Source organism: Solanum lycopersicum, chromosome 10 (genome assembly GCF_036512215.1).
Source record: "Solanum lycopersicum chromosome 10, SLM_r2.1".
Lineage (NCBI taxonomy): Eukaryota > Viridiplantae > Streptophyta > Magnoliopsida > Solanales > Solanaceae > Solanum > Solanum lycopersicum.
In genome coordinates, this window is record NC_090809.1 from 9,017,558 (window position 1) to 9,037,081 (window position 19,524).

Below are 19,524 nucleotides of genomic sequence, written 5' to 3' on the forward strand. Positions count from 1 at the left end.
ACTCTCTGTTACTTTTTACTTGTCCACTTTTGAATTGACACACCTACTAACAAAAATAATTAATGATAGTTGGATGATATTTTGATACTAAATGAAACATAAATGATACTCTCTGTTACTTTTTACTTGTCCACTTTTGAATTGACACACCTACTAAGAAAATAATTAATGATATTCTGAACTTATTATTTTACCACTATTATAATAATTAATGACATACCAAACTTATCATTTTATCACTATTAATTATGAATTATGAATTGGATGAAAAAGTTTTACATTCTTAAAATAATAGTCATTTAACTGTGGGTAACACGATTTGTGAAACTGAATCATGTGGCTCAGTCATTTAGCATTGGTTTGATCCTAATGTAAGCACTTATTGTTGACGATGATTAAGAGAGAATCCGAAATTCAAATATGAGTACTTGGGAACGCTCTGAATCTTCTTCCTCACCTTCGGCACCGTCATGGTTTTCTCACTTCTGGTCGTCGGCGCTACGGTCCAAACCACTAGCTTCGCCGTCGGAGACCGCAATCCATGCTTCCTCCGGCGAAGGTCTTGTCCGCCGTCTCAGTCTCTTTGATCTCCTTCTTCTCGGCATTGGAGCTTCTATCGGCGCCGGAATCTTTGTTGTTACCGGCACCGTCGCCCACGATACCGGTCCAGGTCAGCTTGCTATATAGAAAGTTAATTTGAATAACTGTGGCCCTAAAATGGACTAGATTAATGTATTTTTAATTAAAAATTAATATTGAATCGTGGAGATATGAAGGAAATTAGAATAATAAATGTATGATCAAGTATAACTAGTGCTTGAGTCCGCTGGATTAATTTTCTCTATAAGAAGAGCTGGAACTATAAAATTTAAATAATACAAAACTAACAAGTTAAATAACACTATGATGAGGTAATAATCACTCAAGTGATTGATATGTCTTATGAAAACATTATTTCTTCAATTTAAGAATGTGAGAGGCGGTGTAGAATTTAGAAAGTAAGAGCAAATGAGCATGTGTCATGACATATGATTAAATTTTATCAAAGGGAGTGTATACATTAGTAATGTGTAAATGACCTTCACTTCAGTATTATTTGCATGTCACTTGCAATTCGCAAAGTAGGATTCCTTGTGAAAAAACTGGAAAAATACCTTACGAGTTGTGGAATGATTATAAACCTAACTTTGAAATATTGGGAAGTGTGGCGTGAATTGTGGAAAAAATATTATAGGCCATTGCTTGGTTAGATCATATTATTTTGCTAAAAGTATTGCTTCAGGATGAATACGGCCTTTTCATTTTTTTTTAAAAGAAATATTCAGACGTTCTTGTAGCTATGTGATGAGTTGCTTCATATCAAGTATGTGGAGATAATTTTTTAGATCTTGTTTTGAATGGGAAGTTCAGTTTCATAGATAATTTTTACATTTATGACATAGAAGTTGCTAGTAAAAACTTTACTACTCCCGCCGTCTCATTTTATGTGATGGTTTTTGCCTGGGCACACCAACTTGTGAGTAAGAAAGAAAGATTTTTGAAAGTTGTGATTTGAAATAGCCAATAGACATTAATGTGGTTATAAAAATCATCTCCTTTATTTAAAATGAAAAGTTTTAAAGTTGAATTATTTTTAGATATAGAAAAGTTTGTTCTTTTGAGACAAACTAAAAGAGAAGACTGTCACATAAAATGGGACAAAAGGTACTACTACCTAGCTTGAGTAAGCATATTTTTAGTTAAGTTCTTCAATGAAATAAAAGCCCATCATGGCACTTGTATCCTTTCTATTTCAAGTATGCATATATTATTATAGTAACAACCACTATGCCTCAATTTTTAAGTAAGTTCGAGTCGAGTTTTTGAATTCTCAGGCTATGCCGTTCCATTTAATTTCATGTTAGACCCAACTACTACTGCTACTACAACAACTATACATCAATTCCAAGTAAGTTCGAGTTGACTATATGAATCCTCTGATTGTCGTTCCATTTAAGTACATCTTAAACTCATATTACAAAATACTTAAGGCTAAGAATTTTATCAGAAACAAAGCAGCACGAAAATTGTGCTTTTGAAAGAGCTTTACAGTTTGTGCAATGCACTAATGTTGATTATGTCAGCAACATCTTGTAAATAGATCTGATTACTCCAAAAATTTAGAAACGAAAAGAGCTATTCTCTAGGCTAATTACATTTCCTTTTTGTCTTAATAAAATCCTAAGGTTACTACCTTTGTTCACCATATGGCAGATGGAATAGAGTTCCAAAAGTTGGTTGCCTTTTTACAGAGTCTTTTCCAGCTCCTACTTTGCAAAAATTTCAGTTTTTTTTTTTGGCATATCCAGGTAGTTTCATAATGTTGAAAACGTGGTCCAAATTTGATGAGCGACTTTGCAATTAACCTATTACTGACAGTCCATATATTAGGACTACTACTACTAACTATTATAATGATAGTAAGTGCTAGATGTTTTTACATTTTCCATTGGCATATAATCTTAAATAGGGCTAAGAGGACTCCTAAAAGCATAAGATTTATGGTAAACATACCAACATCACTAAAACATAGTCCTAACTAATAGGTAGCCTATATAGATCCTTTTCTTCCATTTTCGCTATTTTTTTCCATAGTATGCATGTGTATTAATTTTTCATTAATGAGGGTTTATTTTTTTCTAGTACAGGAGTTACTGTCAGCTTCATAATTGCAGGAGGATCTTGCGTGCTCAATGCTCTCTGTTATGCTGAGTTAGCTTCACGCTTTCCAGCTGTTGTTGGGGGAGCATACTTATATGCTTATACAGCTTTCAATGAGATTATTGCTTTCCTTGTATTTTCACAGTTGATGCTTGATTATCATATTGGTGCAGCTAGCATAGCTCGCAGTTTAGCAAGTTATGTGATTACTGCACTAGAGCTCATTCCCTTCCTCAATAACAACATCCCAAGTTGGGTTGGACATGGCAGTGAAGAAATATATGGTGCATTTTCTTTTAATTTATTAGCTCCAATTCTCCTAGTGCTTCTGACAATTGTTCTATGTCGAGGTGTTGGAGAATCTTCAATATTAAATTCAGTGATGACAGTGACTAAGGTGATCTTTCCATCTACTCTTTGTTATTTGTCATAATAGGTAAGCTTGTTCTTCTTGGTGATTGAATACCATTTAGGGTAAAAGGTCCTTCTGATATCGAAGTGTAACTCCTTAAATTAGTGTAAACATTTTTGCGAATGCAATTTCAGAAATTAGTTAACTTAAGGTAAGGAGATTTAAGTTCTCCCATAATCTGAAGAAGAGGACAGCTACATATATCTGCTTGTGTTTTATGTATAGATTCTTAGAAAAAGATGTGGATCACTTCTTATTACACTGCGAAGTGACTTCATGCCTGTGGTGGTTTGTTTTGAACTAATTCAGTTTGTAGCTGGTGATGCTGCATTCAACTGAATGATGAGTTGCATAGTTGGTCCTTTAGAAGAAGGAAAAGGAAAAACAGGGCATGGGATGTTACCACGCTGGCCATCATGTGGGTCCTATGGAAAGGAAGAAATAGGAAAGCTTTCGAGGGGATGAAAAATGATTGTTTATAAAAAATAGATAGCTTTTATTGTAAGATAATTTTTACTGCCCGATAAAGTTTATCTCTGTATAGAAGGTTGGGTATCATTTGTAAAGGGCCATGTTTTTGTATAGGTCCTACCTTTATGTATACAGTTTGTATACAAGAGTTTTGCTTGGATTAATAAATTGTTTATCTTATGTAGAACTTATTTTTTGAATTCCACTACAATCAGATAAGTTGCTGTCATATAGGAGGAAATGGCATCAGAACTGATACTCTATGTTTCAGTTGTAGTTCTAATTTGTTGAGTCTTAGAGTAGCAATCAGTGTACTTCTTATATTAGGAAGAGAACTGTAGTATACTCGGCCACATGAAAATATGATTTTGGAGTGGGAGAGAGGGGAAGGGGGGATTTGATAGTAAGGAGAGTGGGCAGTCTTAAATAATCAACAATGATAGGAAGCCAGTCAACATTGATTTTCTGTCACGACCCAAGACTACCCCTTGTTTTAACGTGGTGCTTAGAGTCCCATGTGACCCCAAGCTAACCCAAAACCTGGCATGACACTGAGATTTATATAATTATCCACTGAAGATAACTAATGCAGAAGCTGAATCTAAATAGTTTAATAAATCCACAATGCTATATGGAACATCTGAGTAAAACATATGTGGAGCTACTATTTGAATGTGTGAAAGCCTCTACTAAGATGAGTTGCTGGGACAAGCCCCTAGCTTAATTCTAACTGTCTGAATATTGAAAGATATAAACAACTGAAATAAAACACAAGGGTTGTCCTCGCAAGTTGAGGTCTCTCCAAAGTGCTACTTAGCTAGTCGGGAGTCGTACTAATCGCGAACTGAATGCTGAATGTCCAAACCTATTATAAAACAATATAGTGTAGAGAGTATGTGGTCAGTGTTTTGAAATGTACTGAGTATGTGAGACATGCATCACTAGTATACTAAACTGAACCTGATAAATCTGGAAGACTTGATGTACATGAACAATTGCAATGACCAAGTAAAACAACATGCAACTAATAAGTACTGTGGGAGATGCTAAAATCGACATATAACCATGTGAGCTAGACATGGAGTTCGATGCATAATTCCCATAAAAAAAGATCCAATATACTTTGCCAAGGTATAGAGGCTGATTTGATCTAACATGGTACCACTAAGCTGATAATATGTGCCTACAGGGGCTACATAGACCTATGGTGGAACTTGAATCTGGGAATTAGGGGTTGCTACTAAAGGTTTCAGCTAACGATAGTGAGTTTCATCCAAATATCCACCTAGTGCTAAGTGACTCTCCCAACTGAGTTTATGCTGATATACTGAATAGCTCATGAATACTGATTACATGATACTAAAAACTTGATCCGAAAACATCTCATGCATTTTAACTGAAAAAATAGAGTATGTGCTGATAATGAGAACTTCTATATTTTGTTTGAATCATGCATTGTGCCTGCAATATGGACTTCCTTAATAAGGAATGCCATTGTCATGATATTATTTTCCTTTGTTTTGAAATAGTTGTTGAATGATTCCTTCTTTTAGGATTGACATGAAAATTACATGCTGATCTCTGATTGAGAGACAATTTTTCTGCAGGTAGTCATTGTTATTTTTATAATCATTGTTGGAGTTTTTGAGGTTGATGTTTCAAATTGGAGTCCTTTTGCTCCTAATGGATTTGAATCTGTACTGACTGGAGCAACTGTAGTATTCTTTGCGTATGTTGGGTTTGATGCAGTTGCTAATTCTGCGGAAGAGTCTAAAAGCCCACAAGTAAGACTGATTGATATGATGCCCTTTTTGCGACCCGTCTTTTAACAAGTATCTAGTGATTTTGATCATTCCCTTTTTTCTGTACTTAATGATATCTTTGATGATGAACCCGGTTACCAGAGAGACTTGCCGTTGGGCATAATCGGGAGCCTGCTTATTTGTATTGCATTATATGTTGGAGTCTGCTTGGTGCTCACTGGGATGCTTCCATACAAGTCACTTGGTGGGGATGCTCCCCTGGCTGATGCTTTTACATCAAAGGGCTTGCAATATGTGTCTGTATTAATTAGCATTGGCGCTATTGCTGGACTTACTACCACTCTCCTGGTTGGGCTTTATGTACAGGTATACTGCTTTTATGTCAAGATGCTGATGTCATTGAACAAGCTAAGAATTTGGTCCATAAGAGTTGAATTTTCTTTATGAGCAGTCCCGTCTATATCTTGGCCTTGGAAGAGACGGTTTGTTACCATCACTGTTTGGTGAAGTACATCAAACTCGACACACTCCTGTTCATTCACAAATTTGGGTTGGAATTGTTGCCAGTGTCTTAGCAGGATGCTTTAATGTGCACATTCTCTCGCACATTCTCTCAGTAGGAACCCTGGTATATTCTTTTTCTTCTTCTGCATGTTTTGTACTGGAGGTCCTCATGTGTATGTTAAATGACTATATGGGTCGAGGTGAATGAATCATATAATGATTACTAAGTTTATACTTAACAAGAGTTTCATTCCCAAAAATTTTTTTTTGCACTCTTGCTCACAGTTCTTTCGAAAAGGAAATGCGCAAGAATATACATGCTTTACTCAAGAGGGTGCTGTGATAAATGAATAGAGTACTTTACATATTAAATAAGAGAAAGCAAAAGCATAAAAAGGTGAGAAGGTTCCTTGGGCTTTTAGAAAGAAGCAAGAAACACACATTATGAAAAGAAGACCAAAATATAACATCACAGTACACTAAAATAAATAGGAAATCATCGTAAATTTGATAACTATGCTGACTCAGAACAGGTCTCAGGTTTGCATCACTTTTTCTAAAACTCCTATAATCAATCACAAAACTTAAAGCACCTAGACAAATTGGAAGAAGACTAAAATATAATATCACACACTAAAATAAATAGGAAATCATCGTAAATTTGATAACTATGGTGACTCAGAATAGGTCTCAGGTTTGCATCACTTTTTCTGTAGCTCCTATAAATCAGTCACAAAAATTAAAGCACCTAAACAGATTGGATGAAGACCTTGTTGCTGGATCAATTCTTGTAACGAGATCTCATTTAACTCCCAAATATTAGCGGCTATGTTTTCCTTTCCTTCTTGTCAATGGTAAAAAGAAGAAGAAAAGGAAGTGATGGAGCACTCACTTTCCTTACCTCATCTGTTAAAATAAGGCACCATTGTGTCACATTAAATGGTCTCTCTAAGTGATGCAGCAATGACTTTCAAATCTCTGTGTGTTGCATGGAGAGAGGGGAGAGAAAACTTACTCAAGTCAAAAAAACATTTCTGTTTTCACTCAGCAAACCCCCCAAAAAACCCTTTCAATGTATAATGAGTCATACTTTTTTCCTTTGGAGGTTACTTTAGGATGAATGATGTTATTAGGTTACACTTGATTTTAGAAGAAAAAAGGTAGTTCGATTAATAGATGGTTAGCATGACCTGTTTCTTGAATGTCTACATACTATATCTTGCTAATATAATATTTCATATTACTTATGTGGATGCTGGTCTGTTTCAGACAGGATATTCTGTTGTTTCAGCATGTGTTGTGACTCTTCGCTGGAAGGATAAGACTGCCTGTCAGGTGTTTGGCAAGTCTATTTCTAGCAGGGCAGAAGGCCTCATGTGCCTCATTACAGTTGTCTGTTGCGGGTTTGCTGCAGGAGTCTTTTACCGTTTTGGAGCTTCACTTATATTCGTGATCATAGCTGTATTTATTGCAATCTTGGCAGCTGCTGCTCTTCATTTCCGTCAAGTAAGTTGTTCCAGTCTTTTGCATTGAGAATCCTTAGACCATATACCAGGACGTTTACTTGCACCCGTAATTAAGGTATCCTTAAAGTAAGAAAACTGAAAGTGAACATTTTATGGCAGCATGAAATCATTCTCTGACGCAGATATCTCAGGATCTAATTAGTGGAAAGTTAGACATATACTCTGGATTAATTCTTGGCTAATGTCCAATTTTACAGCATGCTGCTTTTTATGATTTGAATCAACAATGACTTTTAAATGGATAAAATAAAATATTTTGGATTCAATCTTTGTTAAAAAGTTGCCGTGTAAAACCTTTTTTTGTCTATTGGATCCAGCAATGTTCAACTGCTGACTTCTGATCAGTAAATACATGCTGGTCTTCTATAAACATATGCTTAATATGTCTGGTGGGAGATAATATGACTTTTGAGTATGTTAGTCCAAGCTATTCCTTCTCAATCTGTTTGACGGAGCACTTATAGCTTATTCAGCACGATCTCAAAGTCGTCGAATTTTGAATAACTAAAATGTTAGTAGTCTCGTTATCAATATTTTCACAGCTGCAGTGTTCTTTTTATGGCGTTTTAAATTTTTATGCTCAAGTTGTGTTTCTAAATTTTGTTTGTTTACAGAAAATGCACATCAAGTTCCCCTCCAGAGTATCAAAGTTACTTTAAAATCGGCTATCTCACCAAATTCAAATCATTATAAATTCCCTGGGAAAACAGAATTGGAAGGAAATATGAAATGTATATGATTAAGCTCTCAGAAATGGGAGATGTAGATGCTTTGTATACATCACAAAAGGGATGTCAGTGGGGCGGAGTGGGTTAAGTCTTCCCCTGCTAAACTTTTCCCCTGCCCTACCCTGTTTAGTTGTCTTCCCTGTTTAGATTCAACTCCGCCCTGACCTGTTTAGCCTCTATTTACATATTCTTTGTTTTCCTTGTCAAAAATTAAATTTCTTGTGATTTATAATCATTTTAACATCATCTTCAATTTTATTTTTTGCTTTAGTAATTTTCTTATATGTTATTTGTCCTCGAGGAGGTAGTGGTAAGGTTTGCATACACTCTATCCTCCCCAGACTCAACTTTGTGGAATTTCACTAGGTTTGTTATTGTTGATTATTTTGTGATGGTACTTTTATAAAGTTAAAATTTTTGGATTATGCAAAATTCTCACATGGATTATTTTACTAAATGAGTCTTTGTTTTATTTAAGCTTCTTTTTTGTAAAAAAAGAAATTGGGGATAGGAGAAGGGGGAAAAATAGAAGAGGGGGGGGGGGGTGTTACAAGATGGGGAATCGAACCCTCACCAACTAGGTGAATGTTCAAGTGGTCAACCAACTGTAGTCATACTTAATGTGTAAATAGAACATAACTAGCAACCATTCCCTAACTTTTAGCTATGTTTGTAACTGCAATTGCAAAAAAGTTACATAAAACAACTAAAGAAGCATGAGCCATAGTCTCCGTGCTGTTAATGTTCTTAAATGCATAGATTATCCTATAGCAACCATTGACATTTATGTTTTAGCCAAGAAATTTGGTGACTTGCCATTTTAGATTGCAAACTATACTCTCCCTACCATCCACTTTGCCATCTTGAATGAACTCATATCTAAAACCATAATAATATCCTTTTAAGATTACTTTATTGTACTCTCAGTGTCACTTAAAATTAATACATCATTGGGGAACGAAGTTGGTTTTATCCATTTCAGGGCCTAATAGTAAAATAATGACATTGCAACCTAATACATATATCATACTGGGAAGAACAAAAACTACTTAAGCCCATCAATAGAAAATATTTACCTATATGCATTGCTTTCCAACTTTAGGCTATATTTTGTCAAACTGAATATACCATTGTTTCTAAATTTTAGGTTATATTTTTCCTAACAGTATATAGCATTGTTTTCTAAATTTGAGGTTCTCGTTTGTTCTTCACAGGTTAATACTAGTACACCAGGATTTTCTTGCCCAGGAGTCCCCATTCTGCCTACGGTTTGCATCTTCATCAATATTTTTCTGTTTGCCCAGGTTTGTTTCGTAAACATAGTACAAATACAAATCATCGGATACAATAAGCTAAAAAGATTGGAACTCGAGCTCATTTTTCCATTTCTTTTTCTTGCAGTTGCATTATGAAGCATGGGTGAGATTTGTTGTTCTCAGCATTGTTACAGTTGGGATGTATGCAGTATACGGGCAATATCATGCCAATCCTCTAAGTTCAAACACATTAATCATTTACCAAAAAGCACCTACAGAAGCTGATTAATGAAACCTCCTAATGGTTCTTACTGAACCTAGACTATAATTTTATCAACTGTAAGTATCTTGACGCTTTTCTTTCCAATAAAAGCTACACACAATTGTATTCGTCAGGAGTTGTTGTATCATGGTGCGTATATATGTAAAGTTATTTTGTAATCTTACAACTTAGTGTTGTAGTTGAAAGCCTGGTGCTGTTTTGAATAACTACACTGTAATTGTACAACACCATTTCCCTGGTGGATTTCAATAGAACTTTGTTGTTTACTCATAAAAAAAGTACATGTGATCTTATTGACATGGAACAATCACAACTTTGTGGACTCACATATAACTTGCTTATGGTTTTCATATCACATTTCTAGATCAGCAGCAATAATTTTTTGGATTAGTTGCAGATTTTGAGGACCATGGTCAGGAAGTTGCTTATTTATGTCCGTTCAACCATCTAATTTAGATTCCAATATGAAGTTTAGATTTGAAATTCGTGTTTGTTTATGTCATTTGAACAAAAATTGAACTTCAACTTGAAATTGTGATTTGAAATCCCAAATTCACCTAAAAGGAAGAATTTGAATTCTAAGTAAGTGATTTTTTTTTAGAAGTTGGCTTATAACTTTACACTTTATAAAACTTATAAGAAGGAATGATAAAATTAAGAGAAGAAAAGTAACCTTAAGATAAGAAGCCCTCTTATAGTTGCTTTATGCTCCACTATATATGTGATGACCCGCCATGTCATAACACTACAAAGTGCCACATAAGTTTCACATGGCACAAAGTTTTCCATGTGAAGGGCTTACATAGGAAGAATGCTGGTCCATAGTGGAAGGTTCTAGAGAAATATGAGAATTTATTATGTAGAACCTAGAATATCATAGAAGATCCTTACAAATTTCTAGATATGTAGAGAATTCTATAAAAAAAAAGACACCATTTTGCAAATATATAGGGATTTATGCAATAATTTTGATTTACACTTTACCTCCTAAGTTAGTAGTATAAATAGAGAGATATCCATTTATAAATTCATCAAGCAAAAAATAGTTAAAATTTTCTACACAAATTCTTCCCAATAATTCTCTTGTGTTCTCTCTCCCATTCTCTTAGCGATTGCTAGAGAATGTGAACAACTTGTCAAGTGCTGCATATTTGCTTAGTAGAATACTAAGGATGTGGCAACGTGGTACCAGAGCAAGATTGTGAGCAAGAACCTGAGCAAGTTGTCAAATGCTGCTCATGTACTTCGTATAAGACTAAGGAGGTGATAACTATTTCAATTATAACTCAAAAATGTTCAAGGATAGATTTTATTGTATGAAAAATAACTAAAAGGGCACGTTTGAACCAGTGAGCTATCATCTTTTATCCTTGATTTTAACCCCCGTCGTACCCTCTACAACGCTTCCTTTCGGGCCAGAACGGCCAAACCCGGCCCCAAAGCGGGATTTCCGAACCGGTGAGCAAATCACCTTTAACCCACGACATTCAGAAAATACCCTTTACGTTAAGTTTGATTTTGAGAGTTCTACTCACCCAAATCAATTCCGTAAGGTCTTACGGATTCCTTAACGAGTTATATAACACCTGATGTAATCAAATTCATAATTACTCTACCGGATTGTTACCAGATTTCCCTACATCTTGGTGACTCCGATTTCTCCGAATCTGAACAAGATTAGGAAAAATCCAAGTACTACAAAATAAAATTCCAACCCTTGATTTTCCTCCTTTGGCATTTCAATAACGACGAAATCCGATCGTTACCATATATCTTTTCTAAATCACAAAATAGAAAATATATTTACCCCTTGCCCATTTTAAAAAAGATGTTAATCAAATGACAGTTGCTATATTAATCTTTTAGTTGTGCTCAAACTCTTCTTAAAAGTAGAAATAATTATTATATCAAATTTAATAGTAATTAATAATCACATTAAAAAGAAGGATGACTATGAAAAACTAATATTAATAAAATTATTTTAGACTTTATGTTGAACCATAAAAGAATATCAACGACATATTTATATTAGACTATCAAAGAGAGTAATACTCCCTTTTCAATTGTCATGATTATTTTAAGAGTCAAATAAATAAAAACTTTGACTAACACTTTACGATATATTTTTAATCATATTGATATGTAAAAAGTAACAACTTATAATAATTTTTATATAATTTTTAAATATCTAATTTTTTTAATTTAAAATATCAAATTGATGTAGTTTAATTTAATTTTGAAAGTTAATTAAATTAACTTTTTTTAAAAGCATAACAGAGTGATTTAAGTGGACGAAGGGAGTATAAAATAATAAGAAAGATTTTGTTGGATATGTTGTAAATGTTTGATGGACAAAAATGGTCGTGATCGTTGTTGCCCAAGCAATTACTCATAATAATGTCGTAGACACTGGACACTAAGAATTGAACACAACTTTATCTCCCCTGAACGTTGAAATAAATAAAAAGATCATTTTAATCTTTTCTTAATATTTTATACATCCATTTTATGTTAATACACTTATTGTTTACGCAAGTTTTTTCATTCATATGACTTTATACATATTGTTGTAACACTACATTATTTTGATAATTTGATGAGACCGTCAAGTTCTAGTGAATCCAACAAAAATCAAATCTAATTTTTTAGCCGTTTAGTTTAGGAACGACAGAATGTAGACAAATTTTACGCTTATTAATTCTAGCGATGTATTTAGTTTCAAAATTTAAAATCGAGTCAATTCACCTAATTCTATGAACCAAATGACTTACACTCTTACCACTCCTCTACAAAACTCCCTAAATTACTTGAAATCATATTCCAAGCAGATAAACACAGTAGGTTACTCATCATTAGTATGAACAACCAAACATAAACATAAATCGTACAAATGAATTAACAAATATATGTTTATTAGATTCTTTGTAACATTAACAAATGTTTACGTACAATTTCATATTTTTTTCTTTTGTGCTATATATACTAAACTATCGTACATGTTTTCGGTACCTAGGATATGCAATGTGAGCTATGTCTGCTAGAAGAAGTTGGTGCATGAAATGTGGCGGACAATGTAATATTACTGTTAAAGAATGACAAAAGTCCCACATCAGTGATTAATGAGATGGGTGGACTCTTTATAAGGTATGAACAATCCTCCTTTTCACATGGTATCAGAGCAGGGTCCGTCTCACCCGATGTTGAGGTCCCCAAAATTAAAATTGCCCACGCACCAGATGCGAAGCACTGGACGTGAGGTGGGATGTTAAAGAATGACAAAAGTCCCACATCGATAAAAAATAAAAAACTAGGTGATCTGCACAACTATTCCCTTCCCTTAGAGTATCCATCATGGAGTTCCCAAGTTCGGACATAAGACGCTGACACTCTTCAATCACGTCACGGTCGGGGTGATTGTCGACAATGCATCCCTTTCTCATGAGCATCAATGCTTCATGAGAGTCAGTCTCGATGATGACGTTCTTTAGGTTGAACTTCTTCCCCAGGGTCAGCCCGTCATGTATGGCCCACAATTCTGCCGTGAGACACAACGTTGTTACCACACCTAATCGCCCCACAAATCATCGTAACCATCTACCCCTGTCATCTCTTGCAATGCCTTCATACCCCGCTAACCTAAATTCTGCATGAGCATTAGATACGTGTCCAATAATGGGGGGTCGAACACGATGAACATTATTGACGTATCCAAAAAGGGGAAAATGGAGGACATAGTGCCAATTATTGGGGGTAGGAACATATATAGTCATTTTTTTAAAAAAAAACTAATAGTATAATCACTTGTATGAGAAAGAAAAAAAAGTTAAAAGTAAGAATTTGAGAAAAGAAAAAAGTACTTAGAAGTAAGAACGTTTTAATTTTTGCATATTAGAAACCTAATGGTAGAGTAGTGTATATATAGGTTGTCTTTTTTAGTCTAATCCTTATCTAGTAGAAACAGAAATTCCATTTTGTTTGGTAGTTATAAGTTACCAAAATTAGTGTTAGATTGATCTGTGTTGTATTTATGGTAATATTGTGATTATTTATATTATATTTTGATAAGTATTATTCTAATTAATTACACACTATCTGAAATAATTAGCCCAAGAAAGTTTAGTTTAAGTATGAATTCATTTTAATTTTTAGAGTTGTAGTTGATTATGCCGTGTTGCCATTTTTATGGCAACTTTGTTAATAGTTATTATAATTAGTTATGATTTAATGTAGGTAGACAATTTCCTCACCGTTCCTCACCGCCAATTGAGTATGCCTTGGCACGATCCTGCAAAATAACAAACACAAAAAGAAAAAAACTCATTATTTTATCTAACTATAGCAAGTTCTAGCAATTGATTTATACAAAATTTATTAATTTTAACAATATGAATTAACCAAAAATTTAATAATAATAATAATAATAATAATAATAAACAAAAAAAAAAGTGTCCATCCTTTTTTGTCAAAAATAACAAACAACAGGAAAACCAAATTAGGAAATATTTAATAAATAAATAGAAACTAAGAAAGTATATTTCATGACCCAAATTCACTAGTTGTGATAGTACCTATGTTCCCAACCTATAACATATTTACCAAATTTAACTAACTAATGAGTAAAAAAGTTAAACACTTGGCAAAAATTTTCAATATTGAGTTTCTTATAAGTACGAAATGCGGAAAACTGAAATACCACCCAAGAATTTGGTGTCATAAGTACAAGAGATTCTAAAATACGATGCAAGTCTGAAACTAAAATGACAAATCCAACATAAGGCATATCTTGTCTGAATACTGAAATAACAAAATAAGTGAAAGATATAGGGAGGTGTGGGTCACCGAACAGCCAAGCAGCTTACCACAATTTCAAGACACTCCAAGCTCGAATTCAAATTGCTTCACGAGATGTGCTCGTACGCGAAATCGAATCTACATCACAAAGAGTGCGACAAGTGTAGTATGAGTATGAAACCACGTGTACTCAATATATCTCATTGACCGACAACAAAGAAGTAGTAACGGAAGTTTATATAAGAAAAATCAATTCTTTAATTATACAAGTATATATTACACTTACTGGTCAAGTTGCATCAAATATAGGTAATCAAATATCAAGTATTTTGCAATCACCAATACAAACACATATTTAATCAAGAAAGAAGGATGTCATGAGATGCAATGCAATAGGACACCATGAAATGATATGCCTCAAAATACCCAGTATTCTCTCAATCATATATACATGATACTCCTTGGAAATACATCGAGTGTTCATGACCCATTGGGAGCTCGCGAGGTCCATATACCGACACGAACGATCTCCACGTGTCTGTGTAGACGATCTCAACGCACCATCATAAAATCAAAATAATTTCCGCATGAACAATCTCCACGTACTTATATTATAATCTTAGCATCTGATCATCCCAGCACGGACGATCTTCACGTGCCCAACTTATACTCAATCTCATGTCAATGCATGTGCACAATATTATTTCAAATAAGGGAATGATAATGCATCTCAATCACTCAAATATTAACAAAAGACATAACCACCTCAATTATCACAACTATACAGGTGTAATAAAGAAAACACAATTACACAAGGAATTCTAGTCAATAATATATCAACTAATGCCCATATGCTTTGACATTCTCAAATTACAATCCACATTCTATAGTAATAACTTTCCTTTTATAACACCTGTACTCGTATCAATGCCCGTCACACCATTGGTACGGGACCCCCATCTTTCACCCTTATTTATTATCTATTTCTCTTTAGTCTTTAATTAGAAAAATGTCCTTCAACAAGTCTGAAAAACCTTAACATACCTAAAATGCCTAACTCGTTCCACGAATCCTCAAGATAGTTCTTTCCGTTTTTGCAATGTTTTGAAACGTTCCCAATCTACCATTGATGCAACATTCGTATGTAAGCGAGTTTGTAGACATTCAATTATTATACATCTATCATAGACCCTAAAACTCACTCATATCTCTAATCAAGCTTCAAATCTTGATATAATTTATATGCCAAAATTATCATATTTGCTAAATTTCAAGCCAAAAGTTGAACCTTATCTATCCAAATATACTAAAATTCAATGTTAAATCATATAATATACACCTAATAATTAATTATCTATCTCAAATATTAAACTTAAATCCTAATTTGATAATTAACTTAAGCAGGTCAACGTAATAACCTAAACTACAGACAAGCAGAAGGCACCGCAACATGATTCTTGACAAGTCATTTTGTAAAATGTCAAATCGCAAAGAATTATATACTCCTTTCGTTTCAGAAAGAATGACCTCTTTTTCATTTTAGTCTGTTTAAAAAAGAATGATCTCTTTCTTTTTTTGGTAACAACTTTCCATGTGGCATGTTTAAGGCCACAAGATTAAAGAGCAATTTTGTACATTTGACATATCTTTAATTTATGACCACATGATCAAAAGTCTTCTTTATTTTCTTAAACTCCATGTTAAGTTAAAATAGACCATTCTTTATGAAATGGAGAGAGTAACAAATGCCAATCATTGGCGTGATTGCCAAATGATTGGCTCATGATCTTATTTCCCCCCACCATTTTTTTATTAAATAAAATCAAATTGCAGCAAATTGGATTCCCAAATTCTTTCCAACAACAATCGAACAATTACTGATAATGACCTATGCCTTAAATAATAACAAAGATAATTAATGTAAGTTCCCAACATCTATATCACCGAACAAATAATTTTTTAATACTTTATTTTGACCAGACGAGAACATTACTACCACTTCATGCACATTGTTTTAATTCCTTGCACCAAACTATTTTATCACAATTAATGATACACATCAAACAATAACTTCACTTCTCGATGAGAATAATAACCGCCATTACCTGGAACAGGTTATTCCTCTTCCTTTTATGTTCGTCCGCCGCATAAGTCAGTTGTTGCACCCTTATTTTCTTTTCTAAAATAAATTCCACTAATCTATTTATCTTATATAGGTCAAGTGGTACTATTAATTGTTGATGTAATTCACATATTCAACTATAATACTCAATTAACAACAATTCTGTAACTAGATACTCATAATTATCGAATAGTTTAAAATACTCCTTTAGATTTTTCAAAAAAATTTAGAATAGTCCTATTTCTCAAAATGACCTAGCAGGTCGTTATAGTATATTTTTAATACCTACTTATAACTCTAGTTCGCTACTCCATCTATCGATAATAACTTGCCCACTTTTTTTTAGTTATGCCTAATTACTTGTTTATTTTAACAAATCAAGAAAGGGTAAATTATTTTTATATATTATACCCTCAATTAATTACTTTGGAAAATATATAACTTTTGAAAAATTTAAATTTTTAATTCACCCACTTCATAATTAATAGGAGTAAAATGATAAAGTCACTATGTGAATTATTGTTTTTCTTTAACAATATGTAAATCTAAAAATGAATAAGTAATTAAGGACATAGGGAATATGACATTACTCTTATATTTTACTTTAGCACATAAACAAATTCACAATTTAAATTTACTATTACTGAAACATAATTACTTTTGTTTGTGTGTAAAGTATTTGCTACTAATAATTTTGTAAATATAAATAGAGTTTAGCCCCAACAAACGGGAAAATGATCAAGTACCCCCTCAATCTATGTTCGAAATTCGAGAGATACACATACACTATACTAAGGTCCTAACCCCCTGAACTTATTTTATAAGTAATGCTCTACCCCTTTTCGGCCTACGTGACACTAACTTGAAAAAAAAGTCAACTAACGTTGGGCCCACAAGATAGTGCCACGTAAGGCGAAAAGGGACAGAAAATTATTGATAAAATAAGTTCAGGGGATAATAGGATCTTAATATAGTAAGTGTGTATCTGAGATTTCAGACATAGGTTGAGTGGGTACTTGGACATTATCCCCCCAACAAACAATTGAATTTTGTCTAACGGGCAATTGTCCCTGACTTAACATGAACGGAAGAAGATCCACAATGTTCACCATGTGGAGATGCAATAAAGGTGGTTGACTTTTTACAGAGACCTGCTTTGGAGTTTTTTTTGGCATTATCAAGGTACTTCCATAATGTCAAAAACATAGTCCAAATTTGATGAGTAACTTTAATTTAAAATGAACCTATTGCTACTGATAGTCCATATATTAGGACGACTACTACTACTACTACTAACAATAATAATGAGTGAATTGATTGAAATTATTTCTTTATATATTTTGTCTCTAGTATTTATAATTTTAATTCAATATAATAAACACTTACGACGATAATGGGCTTGATAATTTTGCAATCAAATACAGACCCTTTATCTTCATATTGATCAAGAAGTACATCCAAAAAAATCTTCGGCTACCTTCATCTTCTGACTAGACGCTCTATCTTCTACTCTCTTCACATTGTCATAATATTACATCAGAACAAGGTATAAACATGTAAGGACCCAAAATGAATTAGGTTCAAACAGAGACTAACATGTAGTGCCTTGAGCTTATATGTTCCTAAAATGATCAATTATGGTGTTTAGAGGAAGTATATAGAGTTTGAGAGAGTTTGGAGGTGAAACATCCAAGAACGTTCAGTGATGTTTGAAAGATAGCCTTGAAATGTACTAGCATGCCTTAGTATGTTTCATGAAGTTTTAGGTAGTGTTTGGAGCTCAAATTGATAGGGAGGGTTCCTAACATCTAGACGGACGTATTTGGGGTGGAAAAGTCCGGGCACGACTCTCCAAGGGCCCTGCAAAAAGGCCCTCAAGGATGACCCTAACCATGCAATCGACGCCTCGTGTGTTGATCGACACCCCATCGATGGAGAGGCATAGATTGACACTTAAACTCCTGACCAAGAGACCCCTTGGAGAAATCTATGAACAATAAGACGGTTTCTAGTCTGTCTCCTGGTCGACGCCCCGTAGGTGGCCTTCCATTGATGCAGCCTGTATTTCACACAGTTCATTGTTAAGTGAAGGGGTGAATTGGGAAATTCATCCCATTCCAAATATTTGCATGGGCGGTTAAATTAGGTGGTTTTAGGTATTTTAGGAGTATTTAAACAATAAAAGACCCTCCTAGACTATAGACTCCAAATCAAACCTCTCTCTCACAATAGAACTCTTAAGAACACCATTAGAGAAAAAGAAGAATTCAGAGCATTAACTTAGGATGGTTTCTCCAAGGATTCAAGATAAGATTAATGATCTAATATAAGGTATATGAAGCTTATTAATTTATGGATTATTTCATCCATGAAGTCCCCTAGTTTTTCTTCAATTGTGAATCCAAAGAACCTCAATCTAGTGGGTAACAATCAATGATGTTTATATGATGGTTATGTACTGTTTTCATGGTGAATTATGGTAATTGATTTTGAAGGTGATCATGGTGATTTTAGTACAGTAGAGGTTAATCTTCTTAATTCAATTGTATTCTATGTTATTTGATCATCATTGAATCACATAGATATAAATTGAACTATGATTCATTGATCTTGGTTGGTCTTGATTTACAAATCTTGATTGAACCTATGTGATTATGCATACCTAGAATTACTTTCTAATGATCTAATTAAATGAAGTAAACATGAAATTTAACGTAGTTCAAAATGAATTAAAGGTATTAATTGTTTATGGGATGTTATGCCATTGATGTTAGGGCTCTGGAGGTAAATCATGATGAGGATGATTGTGGTGATACTTCTTTTTCTCTTCTACACCTATACATGAACATGATTAGGATAAGCAAGTTCTTTCACATAGATGAACCCTAGGTTGACTTAAGAAACTAAAATGACTCAATGCATGGTTGACTAAGGTTATCTTGAAGATGAGTTGTATGATCACTTCATG

The 19,524-nt window shown here is 33.8% G+C and overlaps 1 protein-coding gene across 1 annotated transcript; it reads left to right on the top strand.

Moving 5' to 3' along the window:
* Nucleotides 1-235: 235 nt before the first annotated feature.
* On the top strand, nt 236-9,755 carry LOC101268038 (cationic amino acid transporter 9, chloroplastic). Its single transcript, XM_004248503.5, has 8 exons — nt 236-670; nt 2,688-3,097; nt 5,191-5,367; nt 5,488-5,712; nt 5,798-5,974; nt 7,120-7,356; nt 9,319-9,408; nt 9,506-9,755. Exons 1-8 carry the CDS (start codon nt 421-423, stop codon nt 9,647-9,649), a joined length of 1,710 nt encoding a protein of 569 aa, XP_004248551.1. The 5' UTR covers nt 236-420; the 3' UTR covers nt 9,650-9,755.
* The last annotated feature ends 9,769 nt before the right edge of the window (nt 9,756-19,524 follow it).